Source organism: Podarcis filfolensis (genome assembly GCF_964270895.1).
Source record: "Podarcis filfolensis genome assembly, chromosome: 15".
NCBI lineage: Eukaryota > Metazoa > Chordata > Lepidosauria > Squamata > Lacertidae > Podarcis > Podarcis filfolensis.
Genome location: NC_139618.1, coordinates 4302283 through 4323191, shown reverse-complemented (window position 1 = coordinate 4323191; position 20909 = coordinate 4302283). Strand labels below are relative to the sequence as shown.

Below are 20909 nucleotides of genomic sequence, written 5' to 3'. Positions count from 1 at the left end.
GATTGGAAGCTGCCCAGAGTGGCTGGGGAAACCCAGCCAGATGGGCGGGGTATAAATAATAATAAATTATTATTATTATTATTATTATTATTATTATTATTATTATTATTATTAAACATGGGGTGCCTCAGAACATAACCCCTGTGCAAATGGGGGGGTTGCCTGTGTGTGTGTGTGTGTGTGCATACACACAAGCATACACACACATATACAGACGTGCAAAAAGCCTCTGTCTTCTGCAGTTGGAATGTAGACTAGTGTACAAAAGTACAAGTCACACCTCCATTGCTCCTCCCAATTTTGCCCCTAGCCCCACCCATCCCGGTACACGGCCTGCGGAAGGTTTTCCCCGCAAGGGAAATGTGGCCCTTATGGGGACGAGGTTCCCCACCCCTGACTTGGGAAGATGGGACTGTGCGTTCGAAGCCCCCTTTCAACACTTGCTTTGCCAACCCAACAGAGATCCCTAGAGAGCCTTGCCTGAAATTTGCGCCGCAGAGCCTGGGTCATGATGGGCGTCAGTCCTGTGCCAGTCTCCATGTTCTCTTTGTTGCTTAATGGGGTTCCACCTGGGCTCCTGGGGCAGGGGGGAAAAAAAGGGTACACGGTCTATGCTGGGAGCCATAAACTTTTGTTTTGGTTAACTGGATTTATGTTTCGCTTCTCAGAGCGACATATCCCAAAGCAACTTACAGGAATAATAAAACGCTTTCATTAAAATACTGTATGTCAATGTATTCAAGAAACAGAGGGAAAGCCACCATTTACTGGTTCTGCCCAAATGCCTGAGGAAAGAAATAATGCCTTTGTCTGGTGCTGATGTGATGACAAGGTTGGCAACAGGTGGGTCTCTCTGGGGAGACCATGCTACAAAATGGGGGCTACCACAGAGAAGGCCCTGTTCTCTCATTGTCCTCACCCCGGAACTCCCTCAAATGACGACCTTGGGGTCTGGGCAGGATCATACAGTGATCTAAAAGAAAGAAAAAAGGGGGAGATTGACTCCCACTTCCCTATATAGATGGTTACCTCTCAATAGCGACTTTTCTCAAGTGTTTCCGGAAATCTAAGCTGCTTCTGCTAGGAGTGCTGGAGGGGGAAAGAAGAGCAAACAGGAAAATTAAAATACAGATTTCCTAAGTGGACCAATGTTAACGCTGCGCATAAAATCTGCAAAAAGGTCAGAGGTGCCTTACATCAAGTGACTGGTAACCCGAGCTTGTGGTCCTGGGGCTTTGGATTTCAGATTGATGCTTTGCAAGTCGGAGAGGGTAATTAATGCCTTGCGCCTCTCAAACGGCGATCTCCTCTGAAGAAAAGAAAGACTTGTTACCGCACCATACCTTTTGAAAGAAGCTGCAACACAGGGCCTTTGTGAGGAATTTTATCAGGGGGGCACAAAGTTTTTCTTGGGTCCTTTCCCTTTTCCATTTTTCTTGTTTTTATCCTCTAAATCAGGTTTGGCAAGGTTTATCTTGCCTGGGCCAGATTGGTCCCGCGGAGATCCCTCTGCTCTAAATAAACCCTACCAATACCTCTCCCCAACCCCCCATTCCCTTGAAGTTCGGACATAACCTTAAATAGCTTAAACTGCTGGTGACTTCAGGACAGTAGGAAATTAACTGCTTGTTGAAGTCTGGGGATGTTATTTTATTTCTTTTTTTAAAAATCACTTTTGTTAAGTTTCCCATTTTAACAATCCAATCAAATCACATTGAATGTTCCAAATTATACAAATACATATCAAAGAGTCCAAATATTCTGCCTAAATTATAAATTTTTTATTGGGACTTCCCATGCTTCAAGTTTTTATTTTTTTCCTTACTTGCCATTCAAAATAATTTATTCCCCTACCTGGACAGGGATAGCCAAACCTCTGTTCTTCATGCTATGGTAACCTCTAGGTTAGATTACTGCAATATATTATATGTGGAGCTGCCTTTGAAGACTGTCCAGAAACTGCAGTTGAGGCCAAATTCAGGGGCCTGACTGTTGACTAGGGCAAGGCAGTCTGAGGCTGAAACGCCAGCCCCGGCCCAATTGCATTGGCTACCAGTTAGCTTTTGGGCTCAATTGAAAGTGGTGTTTTGTGTGTTTTTGTATTTTCAAAGCTTTATTTTGTTTTAACTTAAGTATCGTAAAGAATCATACAAGCTGCTGCATTTTTGGTTACAGCCAAAGAACAAATGATATAAATAATCAAAATGGTTTTAAGTAACTACAAAGATAGCTTTCGTAACTCATGGAAATGACTAAAAAATGCACAAACATAATTAAGTTATTGCTGAAAATCTAAAATCAAATCTATTTGTCTGGTCTAGCCCACTATCATATTGTTTTTATTACACTCTCGCAAGATAAACTGGATCTTTGAATTTTTTAAAATTTTGTTTAAAGATGTTCTGCAAACGCTTTTGAAACTTATTTTGTAATAGAAAATCAATGAAAATCAATAAAAATTGAATTTGGAAAAAGAAACTACACAAATGCATAGCTCACTACAAAAACCTGATTCAAACTCTCAGATTCATAAAACAACCATACAATAAACCTTCCTTTTGAGCTCAAAGAATTCCCTTTGTTACTAATCAAATGGCTGGTTTTGACCTATAAAGCCTTATGCAGCTCAGTTCCCCAATACACTAAGGGCCACTTCTCCCCATATGAATCAACCTGGACACTGATTTGTTTAGTTTTGGCGAATATTGTATTCCCTTCCGCTTGGCCCATTTCACTCGGGTCCCATTCATTATGCTATTTAATCAGTGTTTGAAAGTGGACCGTTTTCTGCAGATATTTTTGTTTGTTTGTTACTGACACCATCACAACACCACACCTGTCCAGGTAGCCTAGGAGTCCTTCACAATACCATTCTGATACAGAGGCCGATCATCAGACAGCAGGGCCCAAACAGCTCAGCTCAGAGCATTTAACACAAAATGTGAAGCACATTTAACACGCCTTTCCGAATTTACCTTGTCTATCCCCATGCCGCTTTGGGCTTTCTTTAGTTTCACATTTAGGAGGTCCTGGAGGGTTATCTGCATGGGTACATCTTTTTTTAAGGAGGCTGCCTGGATCAAAGAAGGAAATGGACAGAAAAGAGGTTCAGAACCCACAGCTCTCTCACTGACCAACAAAGTCTCTGACTCAATATCCTTCAGCTCCTCCTGAAATCCTACAGGAATTAAATTTCTACCCCACTCTTCTGTCTAAAGGGGCTCAGGGAGAGGAGCAGTGAAATGCTACATAAAAATAAAATAAAATACTTACATAGTTAGATATTTGTACGGCAGTATTCATACACAAAATAAACCAAGCTGTCTACAGCAATCGTACGTAAAATAAAATAAAAAACGATGTAAAAACTGAGAATCGGAGATCAGCTAACTACTGTATTGCGATTAACGTATGTTCTTAATTGTCTGCATAAGCTTGGAAGCTTTTACCCTTGCTCACCTCTAGCTCTGCCTACCATTGGCAAGCGGCCCCTGGGAGGCTGCCCAGGGAGGAATGTGGCCCCCAGGCTGAAAATGGGTTTCCCATCCCTGGATTGCTCCCACCAACCCATATGCTACTAGCAGGCTAGAAACTGAAACGGACTAGAGAAAAAACCTGACCCCAATTAGAGGAGTTAAGAGGAACTCTCGCTGCCATACACATTACCGGCGTCTTACTGCCACCAGCTCTTCTGAGACGGAGAGGTGCAGGTAGAGGCTGGGGCGGAGGGAGAGGAGGTGGGGGAGGCGGAGGGGGTGGGGGAGGTGGGGGAGCCAAGGGCTGTGGAGGCAAGGATTCTGGAAGGCCCAGCTGCGCATGCGCGGGAAAAGCTGGCTCCGGATTCTCCAACTGCATCTGGCAAGGTGGCTTTTCCGAGAAAGGCACAACAGTTCCATTCTGTTGAAAGAGGGAGAAATCAGCGAGGGGGATTCAATTCAGCACATAGAGGAGAAATCTGAAGTCTCATCAGCTAGAAATGTTAATCTAAAACCTAGTGTAAAGCCACAGATACTTATGAACTACCCAACTTAAGATGAACTTATAATGTCTGGATTCAATGGATTTTTCAAATGCTTAACTCAGTCTTTTGCTTTCTTTATCTTTTAGGTGAGTTCATGAAGATACCAGCAAAGGGTAAGTTCGGTGTTGTTCACAATACTGAGAGATGTTAGTGAAGTTGTAGATGGATGTTAATGAAGTTGTGGACAGGGTGCTGGCGTTTTGCACCTGCTTCGTCCTGGCATTGAAACCAGACATTGTAAGTGTTATGTACTGAAGTTCTCACCCTGGGCCAGCAGGGGGATACTGTCAATAGTTTTCACTCAGGTCCACATATGCAAATAAGGAATTGAAAGTGACCTTCAGTGATTGGATAGTTACAGAAAGTTGTTACTGTTACATTGTAGTGGAGCTCTATATAAGCAGGCTGGCTGAACCCTTCAGTTCAGTTCTGGCCTGTCAATAAACAAGAGCTATCTGAAGAATCACTGTGTCGTCTAATAACTTAACACAACTTAACAATAAGTTCATCTTAAGTTGGGTAGTTCATAAGTCTCTGTGGCTTTACACAAGGTTTTGTATTTTGCTCAGAAGATTGATAAAGAATGTATAATTATTTTGGCAATTATTGTTTGTATATTAGTCGCCAACGTGTTGCATGAGTCGTACTACTTCTATCAGCCAGCACAGGTTGCATTTTTCTAGCAGGAAATGTTAATCCGGCAGTAAGGAACCAGAGCAGCCAGGTTGTCAACTCAATTATGGGATGCAAGCTCTTATGCTTCAAATTTTCATTTTGGAAGTTTACTAAACCACATTAGTGCACACACCCAACACACACCCCAAACTCCCAGTTACAACATATGTTTCCTCTTATTTATTTCATAAAATGTCTATGCTGTATGATTGTTAAAAAACCCCCCCAGATAATCTTAAAGCAGTTTTTATCACACAATAGAATTTCAGATACTTATATTTTAATGCTTGTATAACACGTCTGAATATTAAGCAGTATATATAAATAACTGAAATAGCTGGTTTTTATACCCATAAGCTACTTGGAAGCCTATTATGGAATTAAGCAGTACATAGATTAATGTTAAAGTAATTATTATCTATATTTTACAAACCACAACAAATTGGACTCGTCCACAGCTATTTGCCTGTGGCAAAGAAATAACATTTAAGACGAAGTTGCCACCCCTCCACACAGGTAAAAGTCTTGCCAATGGTTTGGGCTTCAAGGATCCTGTTTCCAGAGTAGGAATGTCAGGAAGCAAATCAATTCATTACAATATAATAGAAGCTGGCCGGAGGTGGCAGATTGGATTGCTACAAACTTTGTAAAAAGTACGACTTACCTTGACCAGCAACTGTAGGCTGGCAAATTCAGTTTCCAGCTTTTCTAAACGTTCCCGGAGCGCAGCCAACTCCTGCAGATGTGTGTTTGATGGAGATACAATTTTTTTGACGACTTGAAAGAACTGGAAGAGCAGAAAAGAAGCAAGAGAAGCCGATTTTCTACAGAGCTAGGCATAAGCCCGATGCATATGCACACTTGGCAGCAGAAAAACAGGAGACACCCTGGGCCCACACAGTGGGGGGAGAGGACACAGGAGGGCCACTTACCTTGGGTTCTTTTAGGGGGCTCTGTTAGGTTGTGGGTGAACATAGCAGATGACAGCGATTCTTCAAACAGCTCTTGTTTATTCACAGGCCAGAACAGAACTGAACTGAAGGGTTCAGCCAGCCTGCTTATATAGAGCTCCACTAGAACACAACGGTAACCACTTTCTATAACTATCCAATCACTGAACGTCACTTTCAATCCCTTATTTGCATATGTGGACCTGAGTGAAAACTATCTACAGTATCCCCCTGCTGGCCCAGGGTGAGAACTTCAGTACATAACAGGCTCAGATTTAGTATTTTCACATTTAATTTTTGGGGGCAATTTGTTTCAATGTGCACCCAACTCAAATGTGACTCTCAGTACTGCAAATTTGAGCAGGTAAGAGACATGATTTGATGAGACATCGTTTTTCTTAAGCTATACAGAGTTTAAAATGTTCATAAATATGAATAAAAATATATCCGTTCCAATGGTGGGTCGTTATTTTTTCATTTTGGCTGGGGGTGGGCCTCAAAAGCAGGAAGTGGGCCTTTGACTGCCAACATCCTAGTGGTTGCTTGAAATGAAAAGCCATTTCCAAAGAGAAAAAGGGAGTCTAAAATACTGGCTACAATCAATCATCATGCTGGATTTTAAAACCTGTGACCAGGATCCCAGGAAAGAAAGGGTGACAGGTTAAGGAAACCTCAGAGCCTGCCCCAGACAACTTAAGAAGACACCTCCTTGATCGATCAAGATGTTTCTCTGGTCCAACAGCCCCACACCTGATGTCCTGCCGACAGCAGTCTTACCCCAGTCCTTGCTGGATGTGTTGAGGATCAAAAGTGGGAGTCATTGTTTGCAAACCGATGCTCTCCCACTAAGCTGCAGTCCCTGTGTCTAAGTTTGTTACTGTAGATTCTGAATGGCAATGAGGAGTCATCCTTTCTAGCGCTGCTTTTCAGGATCCCTTGAGCTGGTGGCGTCAGAGATTGAACCCAGTACTTTTACTCATGTGAAACCTGGGATACGCCAGCGAGCATGGGGTGGCTCAGCCCCTCCTAGGCTGAACACCCTTCTCCCAAAACATCCACATTAAACTGGATGCCAAGATTAGACACACTCGCTCTCTTCCATTCTGCACTGAGCAGGGGTTCAAGGAATGTCTCTTTGCAAGCCAGTGCAATGGGGGCTGATGGAGGTAAAGTCCCCCACATTGATAGGTGGGGCATCCTGGCACAATTTCTTGCCTTTGCCACTTTTTCTGATCTTTTAGATGTGGCAGCCATTCTATGTCATGCTACACCTCCATTTCATTACGGTCACTCATCATGCACTCTCCTAATTCCACATGTGCCCACCAGATCAAACAGACAAAGTTGGTGCCACTGCAGTTTTCAGTATCCTAAATAAAAAGATTACATGAACAAAAACTTACCCGTCCAACACTTTTCTGGCACCACCTGTACAGACACAACCCTGTGGTCTGTAAAGCTTTCACTACTGCAATGCTCAGAAATGTCAAGGGCCATGAGTAAAGAGGTTTGCTCCAGCTGCAGGGTGAAACCGGAAGCCTACCAAAGACAAACACCAAATCAAAATCTTAAAAAGGTGACCTTCATGGATGGTTCCTATTGTCTTTGGCACGGAAAACCTCCTCATTCCCATATGCTTCCATTACTAGAACAAGCAGTGCATGAGCATTACAATTATATTGTTATAGATTTGAGAGCGGGGGAAATTAATTAGAAATTAATAAATGGTGGGATTTTCATTATTTGGGATATGAAGGGGAAATACAAGCTGCAGATGAATTCCTGTGCAAGCCTATATGCAAAATGACCTGGCCAAGAAACAATATAGGGCCATTGGCAATGCAAGATAACTGTCCTCCCCTCTTGCCCTGAGATGTGAACAGAGATGGGGGTTTGGTAGGTTGCCAGGGTAACTGGGTGTGAGGTGACAGGGAAAAAAAGTATTGAGCAAGGGTTGCTGAGGAAAAGAAGATGATGGAAGACGGACTGGGATCCATCTTGGGCAGGCTGGCTGCAGGGTTGACTGGGAGATATGCCTTTGACTCCAGGGCTGCACTGCTGTGGGGTACAAGCCCCTCTTGAAATGGCTATGCTGTAAGATCTGGACTCCCTCCATGCAGACTGAAGGTGTGAATAGGTGAATAAACCATATTTCTTAAAGCTACTACAGTCTCCACATACCCTAGGTGAGTTCCTGGAACCCCATGAGCTCTTGCCACCACTTGGCAGAGAGAGGGGAAAGCACCCAACTTTCGCAACAATTTTATATGCATTTTATTACTTTCTTGCTACATAAATGGTCTTGGTCACTTTCAATGGTTTGAAAACAAGGCAACTGTGATGACTAGTCATAGAAAGAACACTGAAAAGAAAAATTAAAAGATCAGAGGTGCTTACTTTGGAGGGAGAGAACTTGAACACTGAGGCTGAACGATAACTTCCTTCCTGTTTGCCAAACGTTTTGCTCTGGCTCTCAGTTTTCGACGCCGTTGACTGTCCTTGCCCATTTTCTCTAACTTAAACTTCAGGCTAAATCATATCCCTGAAGCTTTGTTTGAAGGGGACAAATGAATAACAGGAATCCTGCCATACCCTTTAAAAAAAAAGACAGCTTTTTTAAAAAGACCAAGCGTAGATTTTAAAAATGTAGGTGTTGCCAGCTGGAACATCATGCCCAAGAAGCACCCATACAAACAACACCCACCCACCACATATGTAAATATTGCCATTGTCCGAGTGTTGAGTTTTCAGGGATTCTGCACACTAAAACAGATTTTGATTTCCTTTGGAATAAGATCACTGGATGCGTACTGATCTCTTGTAATATCTACGTTCATTTTACACACCTGTGGAAAAGATGAAGCAAGCCAAGCAGGCAAGGCGGCCAAAATCACATCCTGCTCCAGTTGATCTATCCTCTCCACACCCACAGGGCTAACTTTACGTTGTATTTCATCTGAGTGAGCATCTTAAAACTGTAAACTGTCTTGGGCATATTGCAGAAAGGCAACATATAAATTAAGCACAGTAAACAAGCAGAAAGAAAGAAAAGTGATGATAAACCTAGACAGCATCTTAAAAAGCAGAGACATCACCTTGCCAACAAAGGCCTGTATAGTTAAAGCCATGGTTTTCCCAGTAGTGATGTATGGAAGTGAGAGCTGGACCATAAAGAAGGCTGATCGCCAAAGAATGGATGCTTTGGAATTCTGGTGCTGGAGGAGACTCTCTTGAGAGTACCATGGACTGCAAGAAGATCAAACCTCTCCACTCTGAAGGAAATCAGCCCTGAGTGCTCACTGGAAGGACAGATCGTGAAGCTGAAGCTCCAATACTTTGGCCACCTCGTGAGAAGAGAAGACTCCCTGGAAAAGACCCTGATGTTGGGAAAGATGGAGGGCACAAGGAGAAGGGGACGACAGAGGACGAGATGGTGGGACAGTGTTCTCGAAGCTACCAGCATGAGTTTGACCAAACTGCGGGAGGCTGTGGAAGACAGGAGTGCCTGGCGTGCTCTGGTCCAGGGGGTCACGAAGAGTTGGACACAACTAAACAACAACAACAAACAAGCAGAAGCTGAGCTGAAATATGGGGTCCTCCCCACTCTTGTTGAGGCTGCGGCCGCATATGGAAATCTAAGAAACTCTCATAGGGGGCACACAAGTACCCATTTCACAGAAGAAAAAATGGCAATGTTCATCACCAGACGGGAAACACACCTGACTCCCCACCCAATAAAGCCAGAAAGAAGCAGGTGGTTCCCGCAAAGCAGAATACTTACGAGCGCTCTCATTCCATCCCCTAATTCTTCATTTCTTGAACAAAACCCCTACCTTAAAAAATCAAAACTCCGCCCTTCTTGACACATGCCAACATTTCCTTGCCACGCCCAACATTTCAAACTGATAGCAGCCTGCGCCACAGCCAATCACAGTTCCCCGTGCTGCAGCCAGTGTTCTATTGAGACAAAAACCTATTGGCATCCTGCGTCCCACGATTGGTTGCAGATCCAGCCAATCAGGAAACAATAGCCAACCAGATTAAAGGTCTGGAAAAAAGGGACCAATAAGAGAAAGGGAGAGGGGAGGGACGAGAAAAGGGTGGCCAAAATGTCAACCCGCCTTAGAAAGAAATAGGACCAATGAAGAACCGGGTGTTGAGCCTTTTGACCAATGTAGTCTCTCGGTCCAGCCCAGTTCTCGCCCCCTACAGTTTTCTCTTAACAAACCAATCAGAGCCGCCACCGTCTCGAGCCTATCCAATAGGAGCCGCTGTCTCATGCCGCGGGGCTGTACGCTTTGTTCTCCAATAGGCGCGAGGTTGTGTTTGAGAGGAGCCAATGAAACAGAGGACGTGGTGACAGCTGCCCAATCAGAGGCGCCGTCCCTTCCTCTCATAAAGAAAGGGAGGGGAGAGGGGTGGAATGCCACCGCCTGAGGAATGTCAACTATTCAACATGGAGACGGCGGTTACTACGCTCGAGACCATGGTGAGTCCCGGGGCTGCCGTCGCGACGAATGTGGCCGCGGTTTTCTTGAGGGAAGGGGGCCGACCGTTAAAATGTGGGACCAACGAATGGGAGAAAGAACGGGGAAAAAACCGGGAGGGGGAAGGAACAGTTGAGGAAGGGGGAAATGTGAGGGGATAGTCCCATCCCCCCCGCGCCGTTTTGGACCCAACCACACACCGCGGAGAGGCTTCGGAGAAGATTCCATTGGGCGAATCCACTATCTTCTGAGGGGAGGACAAAAAGGGGCGTGCTGGTTTTGGTCCATTTCTCTTTGGAGGCTCGCTGTTGGGGGCGTGGCTCGTCTGTGTGGGCGTGGCCCTCCGGCCTAATCCATTCTCTGAAAAGCCTGCTATTTACGGGGCGTGGCCAGAGCTTCGAGGGGGCGTGGCCCGTCGGATTGGTCCATTTCCCCACCCATCATTCATCAAAGGTCCTTTTTCTTAGAGAGAAGGTGGAACAAGATAAGGCTGTGTAGAAGGGTCCATGTCCCCCTTCCATGGGAGGGAAAATAAGGGTTCAGGCTGGTGCCACTACTAAGCAACAACTCTAATTGCCAAAAAAATTTTTATGTCCCTTTGAACCAATAATTCACATAACATTATCTATGTCCACCTGAACCTGGGTTTCGCTTTTATATTATATATGACTTGATTTCTTTATAAGCTGTCACCCATGTACATAGATCCACCAGCTGTGGGGTGTAGCGGTTGCCAATAAAAAACATATGCACAGCAGTAGTTATATAATTATTTAAGCAGAATTTGTATGATATAGCACCATCTAGGTGAGCTTGAACTTTGGTTTCTATTTTATATTATTAATATATAATGTTTGGGCTCAAGTAATATTTGACCTGTAGCTGTTGCAATTTTCTTCATCCCAGGAATGGCAGCTGATCTGACAGAGTCTACAGCTTGCTTTGTGTCAGTCCTCCAAGCAAGGGGCCTGACAGTGGTCAGAAATCCATCCTTTAGGAGGAAGCTGCGAGAAATGTAGCGCACTCTAGCTTAACTTGCACGCTGTTGGGAGAAAGGCCTCCAATTGTGTATCTTGTCTTCCCTGCTAAGGGTCTTAAAGAGAACAAACAACAGGTGAAATACAGGTGCAATAGATGGTCATAATTCAGACTCATCTTTCAAAATTTCTCAGAGGGCACTCCCAGATCTGGAGTATGAGACCTTATCACTGTCCTCTTCCAGAGAGGGGTTCAAAGAATCCTCTCTCCATTTCTGATGGATTTGAGGGAGGGGACAGTGAGACTTGAGACCCATGATCCTGAGTCAAGGGTTGAAGGAGGTCAGCTGGCTGGATGAGAACACTCCTTGTTACTTTCTTTGATAGTTGGCATATTTCTTGGAGGTGGAAGCTGACAAGAACACCATCCTCCTCTAAAGATGGATTAGTGTGGATATGCACACACACATATTTAAATGAAAATACTGAAAGTAACTTTTGTTCCCAAGGAGAAACAGACACCCCCCAAAGATCTTGCTTGCTTTTTTTTCTTTTTTAAACCAAAGGTGATGGTGCATTTCATAGAGTCAATTCTTGAAATGTTTTGTAAGCTTTTCTTTTCTTTTTTGCAAGCCATTTACATTTTCAGGATCTGTTCTTTCTTTTGGAACCAAAGAACGCCCTTCTGAGCCTGTTCGATTCTGCTTCCTTGTGGATGGCGAGAGGTGTCTGTCCACTGCCCTTTTTATGTTGTACTACTAGTGAACGTGCACAAAAAGCAGTGCAATGTTAAAAGGGCATTGGCCAGCGATGCTCAGTCAGCTAAAGTGACAACTTGAAGGGAAGTATGCAATATTTTGTATGTCTGTGCGTCTGTCTGAAACAGGGGTGGGGGACTCCTTTTTATAGCAGGAATTTTAAAATTGGTGTACTGATATTTGCACCCAGCTATATAACATGTGCATAAATAACAGCCTTATGCAGTTACTAGCTTTCCACTGCCGTCATCAGCACCCAGTCAGAAAAGAGCCAAATTCTTTCTTCCTTGATCTAGACCACTCAAAATGAGGTGAGATCAAACTAACATGGACTGTGGATGAGTTGCAAACAGCCTGCTGGAAAGAGTTATGTGTGTGTCGGGAGTTATGATTTAGTTTGGAGGCTTCCCCAGCCCTTTTTAAAAGGAGGAGAAGCTGTGTACCTTTATCTTATTGTGAAGTTCATTTATAAATTCAAAGTTCAGTAGCCTATTCATTGTTCTGAAGGCTTCTTGCGATGTGTCTCGTGCAGAACATCTCTCCAAAGCACCTTGCTGCTGACAAGGGCTCTGACTTCATTGCACTACTGTACTTCCCAATGAGCAGTGCAATAGTATTGTCAAAGCACTTGTGGGCAGGACCCTCAGCAGTGGCCTTGTGGCTTCTCTCTGTTTCTTCAAAGCCCACGTAAGTGAATTGTGCAGAGGGGGCTGGAAAGATTTTGTGTTTGCTTTTATGACTGTACAGCAGGCCTGCAAACATTAGCCGGAGATTTAGTGAACAAAGGCTCAGGCTAGCAAGTTGATTTGCTGGAGGGCTGCTTTGAGAAGGCAATGGAGGAATGTTCAATCACCAACAAAATGGGGTGTTGTCCAGTAACCATAAATTCTGCTTATTCACACCTTGGTTAGGTTGGGTGGTGGGATTTGTTTTAGTCCGGTGTGTTTTGCCAGTCACTTGATAGGGAAGGAGACACAGTTCACTGGTAGAGCATCTGCTTTGCATGCAGAAGGTCCCAGGTTCAATCCCTGGCACCCCTAGGTAGGGCTGGGAGAGAGTCCTGACTGAAGTCCTTGAGAGGTGCTGCCAGTCAGTGTAAACAATACTGAGCTAGATTGTTCAACAGTCTGACTGTATAAGAAAGCTTCCTGTGTTCCTATTACCTCCTTAAAACTTACTCTTTGGCTAATTGATGGAGCTGTGGGTTAAGGGCACAACTATCTTTGAGAGTTTTAAAAAAGTCTATATTGATTCTGGCATGTTGCCGTAATAGGAGATGTAGAAGAATATTGGATGGCCCTTAATTTCCTTTTAATTAGGAGTGGCACCTTTTGATAGTTGAAACGGCAGCTTTTGCTTGTTAAATTGCCAGTTTTCTTGCACGTCTTTCAGCATCTCAAAGGTACTGGAGCTGCTGGCAAGATGCACATTTTATTTAAAGATTTGTTTATTTTTTAATGCCCTGTCATTTTTCCTCTTTAATTTGTTGACGGCCCTGGTAACTAGGTATCACTTTGTGAGGTCAGCCTGCCTGTTGCATGATACAACAAGCTTGTGATCACTGAGAAATGGCACTAGTTTTATTTATTTTGCTGCTGGAAAGAGGTTTCTTTTCTCTTATTATGTGTAGCTTGCTGGAAATTTGGAATGGACCGCTAGTTTTCTAATATAGCAGCTCCCAGCCTGACCATGTAATTCCTTTCAATGGAATTGAAATATGGAAATCTGGGTACTTAACAGGGCATGCTTACAATTTTCAGATGCAACCTTTTGGGCATCAGGCATATCCAAGCTTTAACATTGTGAGTTCCTTGCCTGCAATCCCTAATTGGATAGGTGGCAGGAAAACAGAAAGCCAAGTACTTCTTTACACATGGAATTCACTTCTATAAGAAGTTGTGATGGCCACTGACTTGGAGGGCTTTAAAAGAGAATTATCCAAGTTCATGGAAGATAAAGCTATCACTGGCTACTAGCCAGGATGGCTATGTTTACTGCCAGTGGCAATATGCCTCTGAGTACCAGCTGCTGGGAATCACAAGCAGAGACAGTGCTGTTTGCACTCTGGTCCTGTTTTCAGGATTCCCACTTAGGGCCTCTGGTTGGCCGCCATGAGAACAGAATGCTGGATGGGCCACAGGTCCAATCCAACAGCCTGTCTCTTTTTGCATTCTTTTACAAACTGTTGCATGTGCTTTGTATTTTGGGTTCTTGTGATCACAATAACGGTTTTGATCAGCTAAAAAAAGACCCTCCAGAATGGGGGTGGGGGAGGCAAAGTCGGGCATGATTTCCTCAAGTTAAATTGTAGTTCTCGCAATGGCCAGCAAAGGCAGGAGGTGCCTGGTGGGGCTAGTTTTGCAGCAGAGCTGCCTGGGAATGGGGCTTCTGCTCCCCATCTCCTCCATTAAGGCCGCCTGCTGGAGTGGGCTGCTTCCAGGTGACAGCTGAGGGTAGTGGAGGGGGACCCCAGTGGAGATGGCTTTTCCAAGGGATCTGATGCCCTATAACTGCATAGTCTCCTTTGAGGGTGAGTGAATGGCGTGCTGCCCTCTTGTGCCCAAAGTCAGGAAACACAGGTCTTTGTCTGTTAGACATCCCTCCTCCATTCTTCTGTCCTGAAGGGAGGTTCGTTCTTTTGGTTTAATTCTTTTTTCTTTTAGCATGTTAAAATACTTAGGCACCTGTTGGCCTCTAAGTAGGAAGCCTTTAATTACTAGCTAGCCCCAACTTTTAATATGGAGGCCAATTTGTATGGCAAGATAACATTTCCAGGATCTGGCTGGCTAAATCTGGCAAATAATAAAGTCCCTTCCCAAAGCGATGTTTTTCCTCTGAAGACATTCCTTGGGCTGTTTCTGTGAACTGGGTGTGCAGCTGCGATTCCCATAAGTCTTTAATAGCTCCTTTAAGGAACTGATTACCGTTAATTAAGTAATGCCCCTGTCATCCCACTGTCTTACTCAGTTCCCTGGTGGCTCAGTGATATGAATAGAGGGGAATGGTAACATTGTAAGCTTGATTATCTCTTCATCAGCCTTGTTTATCAAATGCCTGGCAAGAGGAGCTATCAAGAGGATGAGTTTTGTAGGGTAATTATGTGGGAGAGAGACTACACAACCCAGATTTGGCAGCCCATAAGCAGATCTCCCTTTGTGTACAGAGCTCATGCTAGTACAGTGGTACCTTGGTAGTTGAACCATTTGGCTCCCAAACAAATTGGCTCCCGAATGCCGCAAACCCGGAAGTGAGTGTTTCAGTTTGCGAACGTTTTTTGGAAGCCAAATGTCCAACGCGGCTTCTGCTTGAGTTCAGGAAGCTCCTGTAGCCAATCGGAAGCTGCTTCTTGGTTTTCAAACCATTTTGGGAGTTGGAAATGGATTAAATTCGAGAACCAAGGTACCATTGTATACTATACCATGCATGTTGTTTGTATGAGAACTCCTTTTGGCCCAGTGAATGAAATGATCACACTTCATTCTCTCAAACTTCTCAAAAAAGAGAGAGTCAGTGTGGTGGCCCAGGACATCAGCATTCATATCCCTGCTCAGCCATGAAACACTGGGTGACCTTGGGGCAGTTACAGTCTCTCAACCTACTCTACCTCACAGGGTTGTTGTGGGGGGGGGCAGTGGGAAAGAAGAGAACCATGTATGCTACCTTGAGCTCCTTGGAGGAAAGGTGGGGTAGAAATGTGATAATAAAAACTTGCTTCTCAGTATACCTTCATGGCAGTTAAGCCAAGCTCAAGCTGGCTTACAGCACCTAGCCTTGTATTTTTTGTGCCAGGGAAGGTGGCCCTGTGCTGGATTGAGGGGAAGGTGTCATAGGTGCCATTTGTTCCCTTCTGACATAGAGATGGAAATGGTTGGATGAAGGAGAACTACCTGCCTTTGAAGGTGACTCTTTGCAATGTAGGAAGTCCAGAATGTGACTTGTGAAGAAACCCAAGGGCAGGGTCTCTTTCCTGGGTGGTGGGCCAGTTCTTGAACACAATTAAAGTAAACCTTTTTCAGAGAAAAGAGCGGACTCAACCTTCAGTTTCAATTCAGGGTGAGGGGAAATGTGCCTCTGCTGTCAAAGTTTTGAAAACACGAAACAGGAACTATCAGAGCCTATGTGTTATATCCAGTGTAGTCCTATTGGCAGTGTGCTTGTTCCACTTTGAAATTTTGTGTGCAATTGCTTCATCCACCACTGCCTTGGTGCAGGGGGTGGGGGAGGCGTCGGGAGGAAGAGGCAGCCCGCCTGCCTGCTGGGGCGAAGGGAAAGGCAGACAAATACACAAGGCTTTACCTGGCTGCAGATGTTGCCTGATGCTCCTGCCAGACCCAGTGCTCAGCAACATCAGGCAGCTCTGCTCCACAAAGCTTGGACTGCACCCCACGCCTTGTGGAATGGTGAGCTGTGCCAAGGCTGCCTGATACTGCTGCTGCTGCTGCTGCTAAGCGCTGGGAGTCCCTTAGCCAGGTATCAACATCGGGATGTATAGGCAGATCGCGATGTCTGGCTGGTGATACGTTGTGAAGTTGAAAAGCTGACATCACCCAGCCCTAGTGCACCCTTCCCTATCTTCTCTCCACATCCCCTGCGCTTATGTGTGTACTGCAACAGTAGGGGTGTTTGGTTTCCAATTTATATAACAGAATTGTGATTGACCATTTGGATGTTTTAGTTCCAGAAGGCCGAATCCGACCTGGATTACATTCAGGCAATGTTGGAGTTTGAAATGGTGAAAGGGCATGCTGACGGACTGTCTAAAGAGGTACTGAATCTTTTAATGTAGGTTGTAAACCACTCTGAGTCCCCACCCCCTTATAAAGCTATAGAAATGAAATGAAAAATAATAACTTTGCTTAAGGCTGCACTCCTATGTCCACTTACCTGGGAGTAAGCCCCACTGAACCACATGGGGTTACTTCTGAGTAGCCCTATTTAGGATTGTGCTGAAAGTAGTGGTGTGAGTTTTCTGAAAAAATGTTGAATTCATTTTCTATATGCAAACTAGCCGGATTTACATAGGGTAATTTGCATCAGAAAATTTTCCGGTGTCCTAGAGCACGTTTAATTGACTTGGTTCTCTCCAGATGCCATTGGACTGAAACTCCCATCAACCCACAGCCATCTTGGCTAATGGCCAGGAATGATGGGTGATGCAGTCCCACAACATCCCTGGGGGCACCATGTTGGTTGCCACTGCCCCAGAGAGTAATCTAATTCAACTTGTTTATTTTATTTGTATTCAGTAAACACAGCTTTTAAAAAAAGTATCCTGTGTTAATTTTTTGTCCCGAACCACCACAAGCATTTGAATTTGTGGTGGTGGACGGTGGAATTAAACATCGCTTAAATATTACACAGCGATGCTCATTGGGATGTACATGCTTTAATTTGCTGAAATTTATGGGTGGCGGTGGGGAAATCACAGATGTCTGAATCCGGCGCTCTAATTAATTTTAGCAACCCATGATATACTGACTCGCATACTTGCCAAGGAGAATTGCCTGAAAAACATCACCATGTCCGTGCTGCACTGTGCAAGTTCTCTGGTCACATCCACACCATATGCTTCCAGCACATGACTTCCCCCAAAGAATCCTGGAGACTTTCATTTAAGGGTGCTGTGAATGGTAGCTCTGTGGGTAGAAGCTATGGTTCCCATGATTCTTTAAGGGTATAGTGTGGCTGTGACTTTTAACCCTCCAGTTAGCTGAATCTGATTGGGTAGGGCTCCCATTTGTGTTGTGTTTTGAGGGTCCTTCCTTTCTCCTCCCCACCCCCATTTCTGCTTCTCTTCCAACTGTGCATCTTCCTTGCTTTGGCAACAGGAGAATCCTCTGGTTGTCATACAGCAGCTGTCATTGGTGAAGTCTCGCTACAGAATGTTGTGTGAGCAGCTAGAAAGGATTTCTACCGAGCGGCGAGAGTCAATGCGGTCGATCCGTGCTACTCTGGCAAAAACAATGAAGCTGGTTCAGGAAATACAGCAGCACACTGGAATGGAGGTAGCGCTCTTGAGTTGCCTGGCTTGAGGGAGGTGTGTGCGCACACATATAGATATAGGGAGAGACCTATAGGGAGAGACAGAGAGCATTGGACTTTCCTCCATCAGCATATAGGAACTTCAGGAAAGAACACAAGTTGCTTGAAGTGTGCATCTGCAGGTAATTGGTCTGAAATGTACACCTGCTGGTATTCAGCTCCTGCTTTTGAGCTTCCCACTGGTTGGCCGCTGTGAGAACAGGATCCTGGACTAAATGGACCACTGGCCTGATCCAGCAAGGCTCATCTGAGCATATTCTGGGTTTCAGTTTGACTCAGTTGGGCCTTGGCATTTCCCATCACAAGCTATGTGAGCACCAGAATCAGTCCCACGGCATATTTTAGAACAAGATCTGGAAGACTTCAGAGTTGCAGGATCTACTATGCTACATTCCTGGGATCCACTGGCTGGAGTCAGAGGGTTGGGGGCTGTGGAGCCTGTTGCAAAGTGTTGGCTAGGGGGCAGAGCCCATATTCTACCACTCTTCGTGAGACATATCCTGGGACAGGGATAGCTTATGCATTGGACCACAACTCCCATTCTCCCTGGCCCTTAGCTGTGCTGTGGATGATGGTAGTTGGAGTCCCCATAACTTCTGGAGGGCAACAGGTTGGCTTACCCTGCATAATAATAGTAGTAGTAGTAATTTTATTATTTATACCCTGCCCATCTGGCTGGGTTGCCCCAGCCTTGGAATATCCTACATATTACTAAATTACTAAAACCTACAGATTTTAAATCTCTACAAACTGGGGGTTTTAAAAACCACCCAGCATAACTTCTCAAAGACCTGGCAAAGGCAACCAACGAATTTCACAAGTGAGGAACATCTGAAGTTGACATAGAAGCTATTAGCATAAGGCCTGCCATGGCACATATATATTTGTTTCCTTCATATTTGATTGGAAGTTGGAACCCTCTGTCAATCTTGTTCGATGATCTAAAATATGGCTAGGAATGTGAACAAATGACCTTTAACAAAAGAAATTACAAAACATTACAGAGGGTCTGGGTTAGAGACAAGATTTGATGAGGTTCTTGAGAACAATATTTATTTTATTGCAGAATGTAAACAGCCCTGCTTAAGATGTTCCTCTTTCTTGTCCCCAGATCTCACCTCTATCTGAAGAAGAAGAACTTGCAATGCAGCACTTAATGTACCAGACTGTTCAAGTATCAGATACCCCAGAAAAACAGGTAATTCTGAACCCTTGGGATCTTGTCTGTGTTTTTACTGAGTAGCTCCAGACAGGGTTCGAAATTAGTGGGTGCCAGTTGCATTTTGCAACTTGCAACTGGCCTTTTGTGACTTGATGGCGATGTCCAGGTGCCACTTTTGGTGCCCAGCACCTCCACCTGCCTGGCCGGGTGATTCAGGGGGTCCGGTCTCCAGGGCAGCACGGCAGCAAAAGGCAAGTCTTTTGCTATTACTCTACCCTGTCAAACAGCTGATTTACCCAGTAGTGCAGCAGCAAAAGTCACGTCTTTGTTTTTTTGCTGCTGCTACGTCTTCTTCTGCTGCGTTGTCCAGGAGACCCTGATTCACCCGGCAGCAAAAAAATAAATAAAAACAGGCCAGGGTGGTGGAAAGGTGGCTTATGTTCCTCTCCTACTCCACAATTTAACAAGCAATAATAGAAACAAGGCAATACCTCCTCTCCCACCTTTTTGCCTGTAGAAATCGTTACTTGACCACTTGCTGAAATTTGAGAAGCGCTAAAGAATGGGCTCACACTTTCGGCTCCCTTTAAATATTTTCACAGATATGCTTTGAAACCTAACTACAAAACATATTTTGGGCTCTTGCTTGGGTGGAATAAGACTTCCACAATCATTCCTGAAGTACTGAGGCATTGAAAGTTCCATCTGTATCTTTATTATCTGTAGTGGCAGTTCTCCTGTGTATGAGCACCAGTTTGATCTTGCTTTTGTCTAGTGGGCATGGGTGTGTGAATTCAGATAGGTGGTGATATGTGATACTGCTGCAAAAGTTAACACAATTCATAAGAAATATGGCAGCAAAATATGGCAGTCTGTGATTCTTGACTTCTGTAGTTTAGAGCAATGTCTTACAAATGAAAAGTGGTTCCTTTTTTCCCCCTTCCCCTTTGAGGACAGAATATGATTTGTGTTTTTAAAAATGCTGTTCTTCTTTTCTACAGAATTGTCCCAAAGAGCATGAAACCCACTGATCCCAGACAAAAATTCCAAAAATAGCTTGCACTCATCAGGGTTGGAAGTTGAAAACTGAGGCTACACCTTAAATGTCTAGATTGCTTGTGTTTTCTTTTTAATATTGGTATCCAAGTTTCCTGTACATACTTCCTAAATTGTTGTCAGATGAACAATGACTTGAACATTTTGTGGTGGTGATGTTGCTGTTGGTGTTGTGATGGGGTTGATATTGTAATGTTCCAAAGGTGCTTTCAACCAGAGCTTGTGGTCCTCTGGATGCTACTGGACTATAACTCCAATCATCCCTCACCATTGGCCATGCTGGCTGCTGGGAGTTGGAGTCCTACAACACCTGGCAGGCATCCTGTTGGCTAGTCTTGCTCTGGGTTAATTCAGTCTGCTGCTTACACTATACAATGAATGGAAGCTGTTTTTGATACATTGTACAGTACCTTTCTCCTTAATGTGGATCTACTTGTATATTCAAAGCCAGGCTTCCTCCAACTCGGCCCTCCAGATGTTTTGAGACTACAGTTTCCATCATCCCTGACCACTGGTCCTGCTAGCTAGGGATCATGGGAGTTGTAGGCCAAAAACATCTGGAGGGCCAAGTTTGAGGAAGCCTGATTCAAAGCCATAGCTGTACCTTTGAAACAGTAGCCAAATTGATACATTGTGCTTGAAGTTTTATTGTGTGTGTGTTTTTTTAAATACTTAGAAACAATAAAGATAAATGTATGACAACACAAAGAGTTGGCACCCTTTTAAAATCTTGTGGTTTATTCACCTTTTTTCCTAGTGTGTCTTTCACCTTCCGTTAACT

General features: G+C 44.3%; 2 protein-coding genes across 11 annotated transcripts in view; one reads left to right on the top strand and one right to left on the bottom strand.

Annotated features, from left to right (window-relative positions):
• PRR11 (proline rich 11) overlaps positions 1 to 20909 on the bottom strand; it is a 188237-nt gene that overhangs the window by 3560 nt on the left and 163768 nt on the right. The window contains exons 1-9 of one of the 7 annotated variants that reach the window (XM_083587955.1): positions 10334 to 10925; positions 8044 to 8239; positions 7050 to 7185; positions 5361 to 5483; positions 3667 to 3897; positions 2976 to 3074; positions 1197 to 1309; positions 1030 to 1089; positions 481 to 577 (exon numbers count right to left, since the gene is read on the bottom strand). In XM_083587955.1, the coding sequence (XP_083444081.1) occupies positions 481 to 577; positions 1030 to 1089; positions 1197 to 1309; positions 2976 to 3074; positions 3667 to 3897; positions 5361 to 5483; positions 7050 to 7185; positions 8044 to 8153 (969 nt within the window). In that variant the 5' untranslated portion in view covers positions 8154 to 8239; positions 10334 to 10925. Of the gene's footprint in view, positions 1 to 345; positions 578 to 1029; positions 1090 to 1196; positions 1310 to 2975; positions 3075 to 3666; positions 3898 to 5360; positions 5484 to 7049; positions 7186 to 8043; positions 8240 to 9427; positions 9620 to 10333; positions 10926 to 20909 lie in introns of those variants that run through there. The other 6 variants (XM_083587956.1, XM_083587954.1, XM_083587952.1 and 3 more) reach the window with 6 other exon arrangements.
• On the top strand, positions 9980 to 20836 carry SKA2 (spindle and kinetochore associated complex subunit 2). 4 transcript variants are annotated; one of them, XM_083588081.1, is made up of 6 exons: positions 10076 to 10135; positions 11040 to 11270; positions 16544 to 16633; positions 17697 to 17873; positions 19022 to 19108; positions 20074 to 20836. In XM_083588081.1, exons 2-6 carry the CDS (start codon positions 11268 to 11270, stop codon positions 20101 to 20103), a joined length of 387 nt encoding a protein of 128 aa, XP_083444207.1. In that variant the 5' UTR covers positions 10076 to 10135; positions 11040 to 11267; the 3' UTR covers positions 20104 to 20836. The 4 variants fall into 4 exon arrangements, with proteins under 4 accessions (XP_083444204.1, XP_083444207.1, XP_083444206.1 ...); XM_083588078.1 differs by lacking the exon at positions 11040 to 11270 and having other exon boundaries at positions 9980 to 10135; XM_083588080.1 differs by lacking the exons at positions 10076 to 10135; positions 11040 to 11270 and adding an exon at positions 12503 to 13597.

What these genes read in the sequence shown, in the direction of transcription:
- SKA2 (XM_083588078.1), top strand. Translation starts at nt 10,070, where the DNA reads ATGCCACCGCCTGAGGAATGTCAACTATTCAACATGGAGACGGCGGTT. An exon ending in CTGACGGACTGTCTAAAGAG is followed by an intron (nt 16,634 to 17,696) that starts GTACTGAATCTT and finishes CTTTGGCAACAG; the next exon opens with GAGAATCCTCTGGTTGTCAT. An exon ending in CAGATACCCCAGAAAAACAG is followed by an intron (nt 19,109 to 20,073) that starts GTAATTCTGAAC and finishes TCTTTTCTACAG; the next exon opens with AATTGTCCCAAAGAGCATGA.